Source organism: Drosophila sechellia, chromosome 3L, assembly GCF_004382195.2.
Source record: "Drosophila sechellia strain sech25 chromosome 3L, ASM438219v1, whole genome shotgun sequence".
NCBI classification, from domain to species: Eukaryota; Metazoa; Arthropoda; class Insecta; order Diptera; family Drosophilidae; genus Drosophila; species Drosophila sechellia.
The window spans coordinates 4341164-4358130 of record NC_045951.1 but is presented as its reverse complement, the minus strand read 5'-3'; the positions used below and the strand labels follow the sequence as shown (position 1 = coordinate 4358130).

The following is a 16967-nucleotide window of genomic DNA, read 5'->3' as shown; positions in this document are numbered from 1 at the left end:
ACCATCTGGGTTGGTTTTTGGTTTTGGGTTTTCGAATTTGAGGCTGGGCTGCTTGACCAGCAATCGTACGAACGTACCTCAATTTGGGGCAATATGCAGTGTCAGTCGGCGGGAGGAGAAATACGCAAAGACAAAGGGGAAACTGCAAGAGACGTGGCCATAAATCCGAAGCGAATGTGTCAAGCGGCAGGCGAATTTTCCAACACAAAAAAAAATAAAACAAAAATAGACAAAAATGCCTGAAATGTTCTTTTGACACTGTCAGCATTCTCCAACCCCATAATTTATTTGATCACGCTTTTCCGAGACGATTGTTGACGGAAGCGCACGAATTGCCATTGCAAATTGCAATTGCAGCTCGTAGACAAAAGCGAAATTCGCAATGTGGCAAACTTGAATTAGTCAAATGATGATCCCGCCGGGCAATCGATCGTAGAATGTTCGACGATCTTCGACCTTGGCGCCTTTTTAAGCCTTAACTTCCAGGTTGTTAAGGATAAGCAGCATAAGCGACTGGCATCGATGCATTGATCATGCTTTCGCATTAATGAGCCAATAATTTAATAGATACTTAATAGCTACGACAGCTAATTATTCTTTTGATAAAATACCTGCTATCTATTATGTTAAGTCAAAACTCTAAGCTATTTGCCCTGCTTTTCCTCAACACTCAAGGCTTGAATAACATGCGATTTAGTATTATTTTGAAATTTCAAAGAATCAAAACCAACGCTCACACTCATTAGTTATTTTCAAAATTTTATCCGGACTTCAAAAGGTGGCCAGCAGCCAGTCGACCAGGCCAATGATGATGCCTCAATTTGTGTTCTGGAGGAGGGATGCCAAGAAGAGCCAGCTGGAGCAGATCTCGCCCATCTGGAGGGATTTGAATGCTACATTTGTGACGTAACACGCAGATAGGATCACTTTCTACTTTCTGCTACTAAATACCATATACCATATAGGGTCCTCAGCTGGAGTTGGCTCATCTATGCATTTTCCGCACTGGTTATCATCACTTGTGCATATTTCGCATATTGTGAGCGCTGCCGAAGAACTGAATCAGTGCGACGTCGACGGGTTATTCAAAGAGCTCAAGAGCGGTAATAATAAATTAATTAATTAATTATTGTTTTATTTATATTTTATATATCACTTAAGACCTCCACAAAAGCGACGACCGAATGCGGCCTATCGGGATCACCAGATCTATCGCCACATCATCCTCAGCGTGGCCAAGTACATGAAGAATCCGGATGGCATTCGACCCTTTATAGAACACATGGAGCAGCTATATCCACTGAGGCATAACTCGGCCGATCAGCAGCAGGTGGCCGAACCAAGTACTGGAGAAGATTAGTGATCAGGGAGGTAAACCCAAAAGATTAATTTTGAATCCAAATTAATAGAATACTTGCAAAATAAAATTTCTTTTCATAAGTAGTCTAAAATGCAGTGAAGTGCTCTCACTTATTTAATTTCCTATCTACTAATTTTATTTCTTTAAAAAATAGCTTAGAAGTAATGACAAATTTAAATTCCCGATGAAAACTTGGAGATAATGGATACCAATTGCGAACTAGAGTGGCAGCAACTAGATAAATTAATTAGTTTAACCAGCCTCAGCCAGCCTGCTTTTGGCCAACTAAAATTGGGTCATGCGCAGTGGGAGATTCTGGTTGGCGGTGCCTAAAAATATGCAGTGCTATTTTTACCTGCCACAAATATAAACAAACGCCATGTGCGTTTGCCGAGCTTTCAGCTGGCGAAAGCTTCGCTTTCTCTCGCTTCCTGTTGCTGCTTTTCCATTTCCATTTCCAGCTGCCCACTCTCAGCTCTCTCTCTCTCTCTTTCGCTAGTGAGAGAGTTGGCCGAGTTGTCAGGGCGTCAGCAGAAGAGGAGAAAACCGAAAAACAGTTGCCAGTTAGACAGTGAGCGCGTCGCATCTACGCACGCATCGAAAAGATTCAGCGGCAGCAGCAGCAGCGCGTTCAGTGGTTGTTGTTGTTGGAAACGGTGGAAGCACACACACACCTACACACAGCAGACACAACACCAACACACGTCCGCATACACACACACCAACACGCGGCCAGCAAACACTTTTTGGCTGCCCAAAAGAAACAAAAGTTTGTTCATCCTTAATTTGCATTGCATACCAATGCCAATCACAATCAAAAATGGAAAATTTGAAAATGGCAAAGTGAATTCAATTAAATTGTGCAAATTACGAGCTAGAGGATAATTGAAAAATCAAGGCACACACCTGCGCACATGTGTCTGTGAGAGGGTTCTGTGTGCGCCGTACGTGTGTACTGTCATCTGTGTGAGAACGCCTTTGGCTGTATGTGTGTTGAAGGCTAAGCAGAAAATCAGCCGCCCACGGAAAAGCCAACAAGTAAAGCAAAAAAATTAATGTTGCATGTGCCCCGAAAATCGGGAAATTGAAAATGGAAAATCAGTTAACCGAAGCAAGAAAGTTTTCGACAGTGCAAAGTGACAAAGTTTGAAAGATATTTTACTATCGCGACAGCAAAGCCATAAATCGTGTCCCTTATAAATTATCTTATCTGGAATGAAAATCCATTTAAATCAACACCACATAATGCATGCATTAAAATATTATTTGATTGATTTATTAGTGAAAAAGTTTCTTTGAGGGCCACCGACTTCGTTAGATATATCTTAAGCCCACATTCATCTAGATATTTTACAGTTCTTGCCTGTTGCAGTCAAAGAGTTAGCAAACAAAGTGATAAAGACAAAGTGTTCAAGACAAAATGTAATAAATACCCATTAAATATTATACAAGAAATCAACTTAATACTCAACCGATCAACTGGAAAAACTGAGCAATGTCAAGGCAAAGGTTCCCAACAAGATGTCCCGTCTCAGGTGAGCAGTTTTTCGGGGGCAGGAGCATCAAGTCGAGCTTTGCTCCAGACGCATCCTACCTCAACACAAAAAAAAAACTAAGATAGATGGGAAGAAACAGGGAGCGAAAGGGAACGCGAAAGAGCGAACCAAAACATAAACAACCCCGAAAAGAGCGAAACTCTAGAAGAAATGGTCGAAAGGAAAGTGCTGGCACTTGAAAAAATTCAATATAGTAAAAGAACATTGGGAATTTTAACATTTTTTTGATAATTTATTTAAGATAACATTAAACGTGTTTCTATGACAATTACTTGTCTATAAACACAGATTGAAATGTTAGCTGTTATAATACACCATTTCGCCAGTATATCTGTGTAATAAACTTTGGCCTAAAACAAGCTATACCTTAATAAAATTTTAAATAGTCTAAAGACTTTAAATTTGTATTGGGATATTTTTCTCGCAGTGCACTGGAACCCCCACTTCTCCTATCGGAAATGCTGTTCTTCTCATCTCCCTTATGCTCGTTCCTTCGGTGTTGATGTAGAGATACGAAAATAGGCAAAGTTTAGCAAAAAAACGAAGAATTACAGTTGGAAAGCTCAATGCAAAGAATGGCATTCGTTGGGGATTAGCCAAAGCCAAAAGACTTTCCGCAAATACTGAAAAGCTCTGCCTGAGCGCATCATTTTCCACGCAAATTTCATTTGCGAAAATTTCAATTTACAGATGTTTGGCAAACAGGATTTGCAGGATATGTGTGCATATGTATGTGTAGCATGCATCAGCCAAGATTATGTATCTGTAACTCGGTCACACGTTACACGCTTCTCCGCTTTTTTTCCCCACCATTTTATTGACTTTGTCGTTTTATAGGCAATTTGTCTTCTGGCAGCCGTCGATAGCTTTTGCTGTGTCATAAAATTACGCGCCAAGCGAATGTCCCGTATCCTTATTGGTATCCTTATCCTTATCGGCAAGGACCGGGTTTCGGACTCGGACTCTTTCGCTGCCAAGTTGTTTATATTGTCGTAAATTTGCCTTCAAGGACACGACAACACCGCACAGACTACCTCCCACTGCCCCCCAACCCTCTCACATGGCCATTTTATCGATCACACAATGGGAAATTTCACACGTTGTCTCAAAGGGCTGGGAAATAGGTTGGGAAACGTAGTGTGGTCTCTCCTGGCTTTAATTAATTTAAATCACCAGGATATGTATAGACTTACTACAACAAATTGGAGGTATAAATACAGAGAACTGTAGAGAACGTAGAGAATATGATATGTATTAGAAATTTTTAAGTAATAAGTTACCATTCAATCTATATTTTAGATGTAAGAATCTTAAAGATACAGTATCTAATCATTATTGGATATACCTACACATTCGCTTTAAGCAGTGAACACTGTGGAAACTGGTCCGTTGTGTCGAGTTGGGTTTTGTTGCTCGTCTTTAATTACGTGCGCTGCAATTGGCAGCTTCAAGGTCGTGTCCGTCTTTTGCATAATTAAGGGTCACCCACCGCGGCCCATCCGCCCAGCGTGCCACCCCCTCTGACTCACTGGTGCACCCATCGCAAGTGGCTTTTGTTCTTGCAACACAGTTTCTGTTTCTGAATAATGCAATTGACGCGGGCGTGTGAGCGCTGACACAGTTGCCATTTTTCACACATGACCAGCCGGAAAACAGAAACTAGAGACCAGGCACAACTAAGAACAACTGGCACCGTGCAACGTTCAACGTGCGACGAGCAGCATGCAACATTCGCCGCATGTCCGGCAACCGAGTGCAATTTCCATAGCACACTTCAAGGCTGGCCGCTGTCTAATTTACATGGCAAATGACTCTGCTCTGGCTTTCTCCGCTTTCACTGCTTTCTCCGCTTTGCATTTATGACTCGTGACGTGTGATGGCGATTGTCCGACATCCTTTTCTTCGCCGTTTTGTGTTTCGACACACGTATTCAATTAGCCCGATAAAGGAAGCAAAATGCCGCAGCTGCTGCTGCCCACACATTTGCATGTGAAAGTACGGGAAAATTCGAGGGTGTCGCTGGTGCTTTTTAACGGGGAAATGCAAGCCGTTTTAGCCTTGAAATAAAACGATACTAATAATTTTAATTGGACTATTCTTTCTTAAGCTCAAAAATATTATCTTCGTAGATACAATCTTTTTACCCAAATAATTATCTACTTAATTATTTTTACTGTGAGAAGTATTCAATTTTAAGTATTCAATTCAATTCAGTCTGCAAGAATTGTTTAATTTATTTCCAAAAATATATATCTCTTTTGATTTATGACCACAACGTGTATGTGTTTCGCGAATATGCCGTGTTTTTTTAAATTTTGTGGCAGACACGAGTAAAATTATGGAAAGTAAAAGTGCGGTTGTTTTTTTGGCGGCTTTTAGGTTCGACAACAAATAGCTGGCCAAGCAGATGAGGCAAACCAAACAAGTGTTTCTATATTTAAATATCTTAAGAGAACAACAAATTTAACATAACAAATATGTATGATGAAATTCTACTCGGCTATTGACTAGCAAATACTCTTTGACACAATTTAAACTTTTGTAGATGGTTCTAATATATTATTTGAACAACATTTATTATTAAAACAGCATTTAGCCCAATGAAAGGAAAACACTTTAACCAAAAACAAAACAAACGCTGGTCGATAGTCGGCCTAAGTGGACACACCCATTCAGCCTAAATTCTCCAACACTCCCCTATTTTTCGCTCTCAATTTTCCAACCCCGATTTCCCGCCTCGCGTTTTCTCCGATCCCCCCGCCATGCCTTTCACCTCCTACCACGCACACACAAATCGCAACTCTCTGTTTGTCCAGGCCATCGTCTAATTTGTTGTGGGCTGTGACCGCCTTGATTTATATATTTATGATGGGCGTGGCCCTGGGCTAGTGCCAACTAATTGCCGCCGGGCTTTTCCATTTCCATGCCCATCCCCCTTTTCAAATGCAAGGAGTAGCTTTCTTTTTGTTACCCCAGGAACAGGCACAGATGCAGATACAGATACAAAACGCGTTCACAGATACACACGTTAATAAGTGTGCATTTGGCAGCTGCTGCGAACAAATTGCTTAAATGTCAAACCGTCCTCAGAGCTTCCGGCTGAATCCCGGCCAGACTTGCCAGCTCTTTTAGCGTCAGCTGGCACATTGAGCCAATTAGCCTTTGGTGCACTGAGAAAAAAAGAAGATCAGAGATTAAATAATTATATCAGGATTGCTAGTATTGTTATACTAAAAGAAAACTCTATGGTTCAGCTATTTTATTAGATCTTAACTTAGTTTAATGAGTATTATAAATAGTTTATATTATTTGATTAATAATAGTAGATTTTTCCTCTGTGCACGTGCATAGAAACCGCATAGTCATGATCCCGCCTTCCGTCCGCCCTTCGTCATTGGCTGAATTCGATTCCCCCCGTTTGCTTATCAATCAGACGGCGAATAATAGCAACAAATAAACAAGTTGCTGCATTTAATAAACCAGCAAAGCAACAACAACAATGCAGTGAAAAGGAGCCATGGCGCGGATGACAAATTGATGCATTGCCGTATTGATTGAACGACTGGCTTTGCTATTGCCAGTGCCACAATAAACGCCTTGACTGAATGTCAAGTCGGAGCATTGAAATGAATTTCGTGTTGGGTTTTTTCTTTTATTGATCAATTGTTCCAGTGCTGTGTGTGTGTGAGTGTGTGTGTGTTATGGGTGTATATGTGTACGGGTGTGGGGGTAGGATATAGCCGGTATCAGGAGCCAATACAATTGTCCTTAGCGCCGAGTGCCGCCAGTCTTATTTATTACGCATACGTCACGTTGTCGAGTGGGGGGGTTGTGGTTGAAAACGAAAGGAAAAGGCCCGCCCATGACTGTGACCTTGCCAATTGTAGAGTATCTGCAAACCCTTGCATTTTGCCATATTCAAGATATTGCCCAAAAAAGTACAATAGAACCTTCGGCCAAGGGGAAATCAGAGTTATCGAGGCATTCGACGAGCGCTAGGAAAATCCAGTGGGAAATAGAACAATATAAAACTAAGCACAAGTCGCTGTTTGCCCTTGGCCCGAGCCACGCCCCCTCTCTCTAACAACGAACACCCGCGCAACGCAAAATTGGCCCAAATAAAAAGCATTGCGTATACGACATGTGGTACGGCATTTCACAATGCGGTTTATGGCCATAACAGCGGGTAGCACGTGAATTTAAGTTGGCCCAATCACGCACCCCCCGCCGTCATTTATTTTGAGGACGCAAAATATTCAGGGCATTTCGCAGGCAAATTGGATTTCTTTTTTACGACATTCCTTGGCCAAATTACTGTTTTGGGCTGCCTATTATTATTATTATTATGCCAATATGGAGAACGAACATTTTGCTGACACTTTTGCATAGCTAACATTTTCAGTAACTCAACTAAATCGATTCTTTATTTCTTTTTAAAGTTCTAAATATCTACGAACATTGCAGTTCAATCAATGCTTCGATATCTAATTTTTTGGATTTGAAGTTTCCCAGATTGTTTTTGTGGTCGAACTGTTGCATTTTACGGCAAAGTTTCCAGCGTTCTGCCACTTTAATTGCAATTTTCCTGCAGGCATTTTTGGGTTGACAAAAGTTAGTGCCCAAAAGTTTGGCTGGGTGAGCGTGGGCCGAAGCAACAGGCAGCAGGACCGCCTGCAAAGTCCTTAAGCTACTGAGTGACAGGAGCTGCCAAGTCTAGCCCGGCGCCATGCCCCCTCCGCCAGCGCCACCGCCTTCGGCGTCTCCTCCGCCCCCGAAGGACGAGCATTTCCAGGCATATGCGACACTTGACATGCGTAAGCATAAATTATGCAGGCGCCGCAGCAGATGCACTGAGCAAAACAGGTGGCACCATGTAAATAGGGTGCACGAAATAGCAATAGTCAACTGGCTGCTGTGCTGGGAAAACCAAAATGAAAATGGAAATGTAAATGAAAATAAAAGCCAAGGTGAGGTCATGCTTATGTAAAGAATCAGCCACGTGAATGGCGACGATGACGTGGCACCCATCCGCAGCAGCCTTGTCAGCCTGCCACCCACCGGTGCGCCCACTTCTCGTCCTGGGAGCGCTTCCTGCCAACAGGCAGCGTCATCAAAGGGGCATAGTATCCTTCTTGGGCCTGCAGCTCGCCTTGGCCTTTGTTGCGGTATTTCGCCATTTTGTTTAAACACGTAGCCATCCAAAAGTTTATTTATAGCCAACCCAAAAGCCTGGCTCGCCATCCTGCCACTTTCATTCACACCCATCTGCCACATATTATATGTGGCATAGAACTTCCCACCTACCAGGCATTTGTATATATATATTTATATATATATATATATATATATATATATATGTGGAATTATGACAGCGCCACATTCGATGGTTTTCCGCTTCTGTTTGTGTTTCGTTTCGGGCTCAAACTTGTGTGTTTTCTGAGGCGACATAAACACGCATGGAATACATATTTTATGGTCCCGAAAGCTGGAAAATCTACAGAGGAAAAAATGAAAACAGGTCGACGGAAAGTCGGGCGCAAACATACAGTGCGTTTCGGCAATGTAGGCCAGTGACTTTTTAAGCTGCTTGTAAGCTTCGTACTGTGCATATGTTTAAAGGATATTAGATCATAAAGTAGTTACAAAAGTTAACTCACACTTCACTTTTATAACATCATGACTTTCTAATTATGTTGTAAATAACAAATAAGTTATATTTTATAGGATTGGCTTGCCAATAAAAATGTTATTTCCCATTATTTTGTGAATTGTTATGGCACTGACCCAGTTTGGTCTTTATTCTCCTCCTCAGTTTTTAATGTATTCCTTTTTCCTTTAACAATCGCAAGCTTTAATGGTCAGCTATGTGGATCACTTTAATTTTCCACTGCAACTCAAGCTGCATTCACCATTTCGTATCTCTGGCTTTTCAAGTTGGTCAAAGGATTTGGCTCTGGGGTAGTACAAAAGTTGCCCCCAAATGGGGGGCCACATATTATTTTTAATTATGCCGAGGGCTTAATGGGCTGCCCTGCAATCCCAGTGGCAATCAAAATCTCATCAGCTTGTTAGCGGTTGCCTCCAAGAACAATGACCATGTTTACATAATTAATCACTGTCCGTGCTTATTGATTATCCTTCCAAGAAAAAGCGCGAAGGGGTTCGCTGAACCCAATTCTCCGGCTCTGTGGGCCTCCAATTTCCGGTTATTCCGGCTGCTACTCCTGGGGTCAAGGGGCACTCATTATGCGGCGGGGTACGCTTAAGTTGGCGGCCATAACAGTTATTTCAGCGTAATTGCAGTGGGGACAGCCGGAGTCGAGTGGATTTGAATGGTTTGCAGGCGGAGAAGTCATTTGCACAAATGACGTTGCTGCAGGTAGCGTCATCAACTGCAGCGGCTTACGTAATGATGGACAATCAGGTGGAATGATGTGCTACGCCGGGATGCCGGTGTGGCTAATGCAATCCATTGATATTTATCACCTGGCCACCGACCGACTGTCGAATCTGATGCCCATGCCCAGTTACCCCGTTATCGCTAATTTAATCACCTGGTCGAGCAAAAGAGGGGTATCAACGCAGGGGCGTGAATGACAAACTTGTTACCTCACTCAACGACATTCCCTAATGCCACCCACTAACGGCATCCCCATCCATGCCCATGCTCATCCTTTAGCACTTGGAGCATCCCCGTCGATGTCTAATGGCATTTGATAATGGTGTTTGTGTTTGTGTCTGCGTGGAAAATGGCACGATGACGTCGTAGGTGCCTCTAATAGAGGCTGTGGTGTAAAGCCAGTGTTGGCAATTGATTTGTATTTGTATTTTTAGTACAGATAAAATGAATGACACACATACAGTATATTAGATTAGATGGTTAAAGGTGTTTAAAAGTATGATTCATTATGTATTGAATTCAATATCCCCAAAGATCCATATCGAAATAATGTTGAATCTATACTGCGATCTTTTAGGCATATATATAAGTGATAGTAAATAATTTTGAAGTATCATTTTTAAATGATTTTTAGTATTAAAAATTAGCTTGAAAGTAGCCAAGCTGGCAGCACTGCTGCGGGGCTCGTTAAATATAGATGGAGTGGGCGTGATCGATGACGGTGGTCCACAAATAGAGACCAATGCGCAGACCCCTCGAGATTTTTAACAGTTCCAGGCCCCTCGAGAGACAAACCCAGTTTGAGCAGCCGGCCAGTGACAGCTATGGCTCTCAAACTGTGTCAAGTGGCACCGCAAAGTGGGTCATTGCAGGCGGGAAAAGTGGGTGGTGCTGGAGGTGATGGTGGTTCTGGAGGGTTGGGTGGCCTGGGCGGCTCTGAAATAGCAGGCAAGTGACGGGCGCAGGATAAGCACGCTTATGTAAAGCGTTTGTGCAGCTAAAAGGCTTTTTCCGCCTGCAGCCGTATGTGGGATAATTTATTGATTGGCTCAAGATGGGAGATTCTGTAAACTATTTATGGAGCGCTAAAGGCATTCAATTGCTATCCTTTGTCCTTCCAGATGCGCACAATTAGCTTAAAACGACAGCAGGACGTGGAGTTTCGACACCAACAAGAGCAACAACAGCCAGAATTTACAAGCAAAAGGATAATCACAATCACCAAGCAGCGAAATTAAATAGCAAAACCGATACTTAACAACCGAACTATTATCGAACTATTTTAACAACTTAAATGTAGCACAACAGAAGCCTTACAAAACAACAAAACCATTTGTGCTGTGCTTTAATTATAGTCGAAAGAATTTCAACTACCCCGAAAGAAAAAGAGCCCCGAAAACCGCGTAATTATTACACATTAAATAGTTAAATTAATAATCATTATTCTTCCACTTGCGAGTTTGAAATGTGTACATTTTTAAATCGATATTAAAACTAGTAGCGAATTACTCAAGCATACAACTAACAGTTTTGACGTTCATTAAAACTTAGCAAAGAGCGTTGTGAATTTAGCAAACCAAAACGAATTCTTTAAACCTTAAACGATCCTCTAAGATAGAAAAAGATTGTACGCAATTACTAGATTTTACGTGTAAGATTTTAGCGCAAGCAACATTTTTAAACGAGCTTCAGACACACACACACACTAGCACAACCTTATCCTTAACCTTAACCACGACGCCAGGATTGTGAGGGTAACAATCAAATGCTTGGCTCGGCGCCAAAAGGTGGGCAGTAGAAGTTGCAGCCCGAAAACAAGTAGGCAGTAGAAAATTTATACAAATTTGGCGCCAACGGTGGAGAAAGGACGAAAAAACAGCGCCAAGGACTCCGACGACCTTCGCGTGTGCAAGCCTCGTTGCACAATAAAGGACGCCACACACACACACAGACTCACACATCCACACACTCACCTAGGCACACATAGACACACTCACAGACACACCGACACACACAACCGAAGGCACAGGACAATTGCATGGGCGTCCGCCATGACCGGAAGTAAAGAACGGTCACGTCCACGTCCACTGGCCTTTGCATAACAATCAGCCCGCCAAGAAGGTGCGGAGAAAGCGGGAGAAAGCAGCAGCGAAAGCAGGTGAAAGCAGGAGGAGCCAAGGAGGAGGAAACGGACAAGGAGCTGAGGCAGCGAATACAACGAGCACAGGAGCGCCCATTTCCACCGCCAGTGCCAGCCCGTAAAAATGCAGGAAATGAGCTACCTACAGGATAATTCCAAGGTGGAGGCCCTCACCAAGGCGGTGCTCATATCGATACTGGGCGTGGCCATCGTCCTGTCCAACCTCCTCATAATCGCCACCTATGCCAACTTCAAGGGTACGTTGCACGAATATCGCACTCACATAACACTTTCCACAGGAACATCTCGAACGTGGTTGGGTTTGGCCTCAAGCATAATATTTTCATAAGTAACCTCTGTGTTGAATATCATTTATTTTGACCACTTACGTCCAATGTTTATACTTAAAATGCATCCATGATTTTGATGTGAAAGTGAAAGGAATGAAGTAATACGGCATCCTCCCCAAACATTCAAATGTGTTGTTTTATTGTTGTCTTAATTGCTTTGAAAATTCAAAAACCAATTATGCTCAAGCATATTATTTTTTGTCCCTTTTTGTAACTAAACTTTTATCCTTTAAATTGATTGTTATTGGATAAATTTAAGAACCTTAGGTTTCTAAATAGTTCTAGTGAATGTCGTACAAATAGACTCGCCCAAATTATTGAATGATCCATTTAAATATTATTGTTTGCATTTGCCTATTATTTTTGAATACCCCTCTACTTCGTTTCCTAACGATATTGGTGTCATCGCAGGACCCACAGAGGTGATCAACTACTACCTCTTGTCCCTGGCCATCGCCGATCTGCTCTGCGGACTCCTGGTGGTGCCCTTCTCCGTGTATCCCGCTTTGACCGGAGAATGGATGTACGGCGACATCGTGTGCCGCTTCACCGGCTATCTGGAGGTCACTCTGTGGGCGGTATCGGTGTACACCTTCATGTGGATATCGGTGGATCGCTATCTTGCGGTGCGGAAGCCACTCAGATATGAAACGGTGCAGACGAAAACGAGGTGAGTAGCGCCCATGGATCCCCAGTTCCTGCTCAACAAAAAACTGGATAAATCTTTGATCTCTTGTGACCTTTATCCTGCAGATGCCAGTGCTGGATGGTGTTCACCTGGATATCGGCGGCCCTGCTGTGCTGTCCCCCAATCCTGGGCTACTCGATGCCCATCGAGAACAACATGACGCACATCTGCATGCTGGACTGGGGGAATATGGCGGCATATAGCGCCACCTTGGCGATATTAGTCTTAGGTCCCAGCCTCATTTCAATCGTACACAACTACGGCTATATCTTTGTAATGATGCGTAAGATTAGGTCCGGCGAGCCGATACACGATAAAGAATATGCAACTGCTCTGGCTGAAAATTTATCGAACCCTAGTCATATGATGTCATTCGCATTAGTCTTTGCATTCTGGGTGTCCTGGCTGCCATGGATTCTGTTGCGTCTGTATGAGGTGGTCACGGGCGATGTTATCCAAAGTACTCTTATCAACTTCGCCGTCGTCTGGATCGGCATATTGAATTCGTTTTGGAAAATTCTGATCATGACCAGTATGTCGCCGCAATTCCGTATCGCTTTGAGAGTATTTTGCTTAACCATTTGTTGTAAGACTAAGGGCCGTTTGCAAGCAGAGCTAATCGGGTTGGACCCAGATGACTAGAGTTAGATTTAGATTTTCATTCTCCTCAAAAAAAATACAATAATTATCCGTAAATATCCCCCTCCCAGCCCCATCCTCCGTAATCCCTTTGAGAAGAACTACAAAGTCCTGCAAGTAAATAATTGGTTGTAATTGCATTGAGCCATTTCCTTAACTCTCTATCTCTCTCTCTCTCAATATATATAAACACTTACTTGCCTGTTTGCCATATAGTTGCATATTTACGGGCCGTTTGGCGCTACGCGACATGCCAATGAAAGCACCACCAACAGCCACAGCCACAGAAAAACTGAAAATCAAAAAACACAACCACTCAGCCACCATACAGCAACCACACAGAAACACCAAAAACACCAAAACCACAGACACGTTGAAAGACATATTCACATTTCTAGACCTAAGCTAAGCTAAGAGTTTTTAGCGTATCCAATTATGATTGATTCACCGATTGATTGATTGAATTGATTGACGATTATTATTGTGTATTTATGAGCTTACCACGTATATACTTGTACTTAACTCTAGCCATATACATATACATATGTAGCAGCGATCTAATTCTAATTCTAATTCGTAGACATGAGACAATTCACTAGGCAAGAGCAACATTTCCGTTTCCGGTTTACAATTCGAACTTGCTACAACAAAAACAATATACGAAAATCGTACGCTACTCGAGCAGCAGGATTATTATCTAACGATTGCATAAGTATAAACCTTTTTCAAAGTCCATATTAAATAGCATTTAGAATTTTACAAAAAGAAATCGTGTAGAGTTTATTAAACAATTTGCCAAACTTGACGACGGGCCGGAATATGAGAATTCAAAATTCGAAAAATCTTCAATTTTCGCACGCTTTGCGAATTGCGCTTAAGTAACGAAAAACCCAGGCCCACTAAAAGAATATAAAACACAGCAAATAAATATGTTAAAATCCAAAAGCAAATAAGCCCGAAAAGACATTTCCAATAGTTCTTAGCCATACAAAATAAAACTATGATACTGAAATGATAGGCTAGGCTGAAGTTTCGATCGTTGTTCAAATCGGTAGAATGATTCATTTTCCTTTTGGCCGCCCCTGAACGCTTCGATTTGGTGGGCTTACCAACAGAGCGTTGCAATTTTGCCTAGTTCCCTTAGTGGGTCAAATTCAGTTTCCCAAGCGCCGCCGATGAAGCATCCAGGGTCCCAAGTCGAGTGTTTGTCGTTGAATATTGTTGATTGTGTTGAATTGATGATATCTTAGCCACAAACATGCCAAATGCGAAAATAGCGAACGAATTCGAAGAAGAAACATTGTGTATATTTTGTTGTTGTACATTTCATTGACGATATTTTGTACATTTAGTTATAGTTCGAAACTAATTTACACACCAAAGAGCAAGTGTTATCGATTTTTAAGTGTAAGGAAATTGTTAGAGCCGTATAAGCAGATAGCAAGAGGCGTTTCGACAAATATAAACAAAGAACGCAGTAAATAAACGCAAAAATGATGATAATGCATTGTGAGTTTTACTTGGAGATGCAATTTGAATTTGGCGGTTTTTTAAAACTACACCTTTTAACACTGGCCTAGAGAAAATTGTAGATGGTCACTCAGTTAACAGCGCTGCTAGAGATGGCATGTTAACTTCGTTGGGCATTTATGTATGATATATCGTCCCAGCGACCATCTCTAGCAGCATGTTTCTGTGAAATCAAAACAAATAAATACACGAAATCATTGAACGTTATAAATATGGAAATTAGAAACAACGATCCCGGAGCCGTTCAATATGGCAACTTCTTCAACTATTATCAGTTCAGTTCCGCCGCGGAACGCGTGAAACTGTTACCGGATGCGGACATATGGCTACCAGCCCTGGAGGATGGAGAATGCCGAAGGGATAAACCCTATTTCATCCTGGATGTGGGCTGCAATTGTGGTGTACTCACTCAACTCATGCATAAATATCTGGAGGAACGTCTTTGCAGGTCTGTGAAAGTCCTGGGAGTGGATATAGACCCTCGGCTGATTCAACGTGCCACCGAGGAGAATGAGTCCCCGAAAGATGTGAGCTACGCCTGCGTGGATGTCCTCGATGATGGTGCCTTTGAATCCGTGAAAACATATATGGAGGTGAATAATCTCGAGAAATTTGATGCCATTTGCTGCTACTCCATTACCATGTGGATTCACTTGAATCACCATGATCAAGGCCTGCGATTCTTTCTGCAGAAGCTCTCCAATCTGGCAGAGCTCCTGGTGGTGGAACCACAGCCCTGGAAATGCTATCAGAAAGCAGAGAGACGCCTGAAAAAAGCCGGAGAGATATTCCCTCTTTTCCTGGAACTCAAGTGGCGATCTGATGTGGATCTTCAGATACAAAAATACCTGGAAGACTCTTTGGACCGAAGAAAGATATTCGAATCCGAACCAACTAAATGGCAGCGAAAGATCTGCTTCTACAGATGATAATTCAGATATAAAGGACAATGTTAAATAGAAGAAACCTAAAACTGCTGCGAGGAATCGTAGCATATCCTTTATTCCTATTTTTACTTTTGGATTTAACGATTCAATTGATACGAATGTGTTTTTAGCCACTAAATTGGACAACCTTTCAACTGGCTGATAAGGAAATAAAATCTTTAAAGTTACAAACTGAAACTAGTCCACGTTGAGCTTTCTGAAGGAACCTTCTACTCCGAAAAGCCCCTCAAAATCAATTGGTTTTCCCGGACGCAGGCTCTCGTCGGTGCCGAAGTTGGCATTTTCCTGGAAGAAATCGGCGTACTCGTCCAGCTTCTTCTCCATGGCGGCTACGATTTCCTGCGTGGTGCCATTCTCGCCGCCGTATTCCTCGGGCAGATATTTTAGTGGAATCTGCTCCGTCAAGAGCCCCATTTTGTTGCCGTGCACAAACAGGCGAGACTGCATTTTCTTGGACATCATTGGCTTGAACATGTTGAAAAGCTGCTCGAATCCGGTGATGGTGTTGATGAAATGCTGTGCCTTCAGACGCAGTGGAAGAGCCTCCTCCGAGAACACAGTGAATTTCTTTGCCATCGACGGCGTCATCTGGAACAAGTGGGCGGCGGTGGCACCCTTCATGTCCATAATGAACACTACTCCATTGACATTGGCGTAGTCGTCCTCCAAAATGGCAATCTCCTGCATTGCCTGGACCACTTGCATGCTCTCCAGTATTGTGTACTTCTCCACTGGCACCAATCCCATGCGCCAGATCGCGATGCGAGGTCCATTTTCATAAAGCGGAGTGGGGAGGTAGATGAGGGCACTGTTGAGGAGAATTGCATTGATAAATTAATGATCTTGGAGTTAGCTGGCGTCAAAATCCTTACCCCGTTTGATGAATCTCCCGGAACTTGCTATCCGTGGTGTTGGTAATTCGGAAATAGTCCGGATACTTGGTCTTCAGCGTGTAGTACTTATCTAACTTGGACTTGGCCCGCTCCAAACTGTACTTGCAGCCGCGCAAGAAGGCCACTAGAAACTGGTCATCCATTCGTGGATTTAGATGCGGCTGCTGCTCGATCCATGTCTTGAACGCCTGCAGATCGGCTTCGAGACGTTCGGGATCCTCCTTGAGCTGCTCCTTGGCCACTTTTTGCAGCTCCGGCGTGAGTGGACGTATTTGCGGAGACATTTCTAGGTCGTTTGCGGTCAGGAGGAAGTACTAGTGAACTACTCGGCGATTCTTGAGGCACTACCTGGCCAATTTACGTTCTATTGATGGTCGATTATACGGAGCTTTATCAATTAACTGATAAGCGTCCGATTGGGGCCATAAACCAAACAAAGGCATACATTGTGAAAAGTACTAAGA

General features: G+C 42.7%; 4 protein-coding genes across 5 annotated transcripts; 3 read left to right on the top strand and 1 right to left on the bottom strand.

Moving 5' to 3' along the window:
- Window positions 1-408: 408 nt before the first annotated feature.
- On the top strand, window positions 409-1455 carry LOC6610776. The gene is made up of 4 exons (XM_002035306.2): window positions 409-486; window positions 779-906; window positions 966-1103; window positions 1162-1455. The coding sequence occupies exons 2-4, from the start codon at window positions 806-808 to the stop codon at window positions 1358-1360; spliced, it is 438 nt and encodes a 145-aa protein (XP_002035342.1). The 5' UTR covers window positions 409-486; window positions 779-805; the 3' UTR covers window positions 1361-1455.
- A 590-nt stretch (window positions 1456-2045) lies between these two features.
- LOC6610775 (G-protein coupled receptor 52) lies at window positions 2046-14638 on the top strand. Of its 2 annotated transcripts, none has more exons than XM_002035305.2 (5): window positions 2046-2398; window positions 2717-2895; window positions 10438-11713; window positions 12218-12476; window positions 12560-14638. In XM_002035305.2, exons 3-5 carry the CDS (start codon window positions 11581-11583, stop codon window positions 13134-13136), a joined length of 969 nt encoding a protein of 322 aa, XP_002035341.1. In that variant the 5' UTR covers window positions 2046-2398; window positions 2717-2895; window positions 10438-11580; the 3' UTR covers window positions 13137-14638. The 2 variants fall into 2 exon arrangements, with proteins under 2 accessions (XP_002035341.1, XP_032573784.1); XM_032717893.1 differs by having other exon boundaries at window positions 2053-2129.
- Window positions 14639-14803: 165 nt separating this feature from the next.
- On the top strand, window positions 14804-15787 carry LOC6610774 (probable RNA methyltransferase CG11342). The gene has a single exon (XM_002035304.2). The coding sequence runs from the start codon at window positions 14876-14878 to the stop codon at window positions 15590-15592; it is 717 nt and encodes a 238-aa protein (XP_002035340.1). The 5' UTR covers window positions 14804-14875; the 3' UTR covers window positions 15593-15787.
- Window positions 15621-16853, bottom strand: LOC6610773 (alpha-tocopherol transfer protein-like). Its single transcript, XM_002035303.2, has 2 exons — window positions 16483-16853; window positions 15621-16418 (listed from the first exon to the last, which is right to left on the bottom strand). The coding sequence occupies exons 1-2, from the start codon at window positions 16785-16787 to the stop codon at window positions 15788-15790; spliced, it is 936 nt and encodes a 311-aa protein (XP_002035339.1). The 5' UTR covers window positions 16788-16853; the 3' UTR covers window positions 15621-15787.
- Between the last annotated feature and the right edge of the window lie 114 nt (window positions 16854-16967).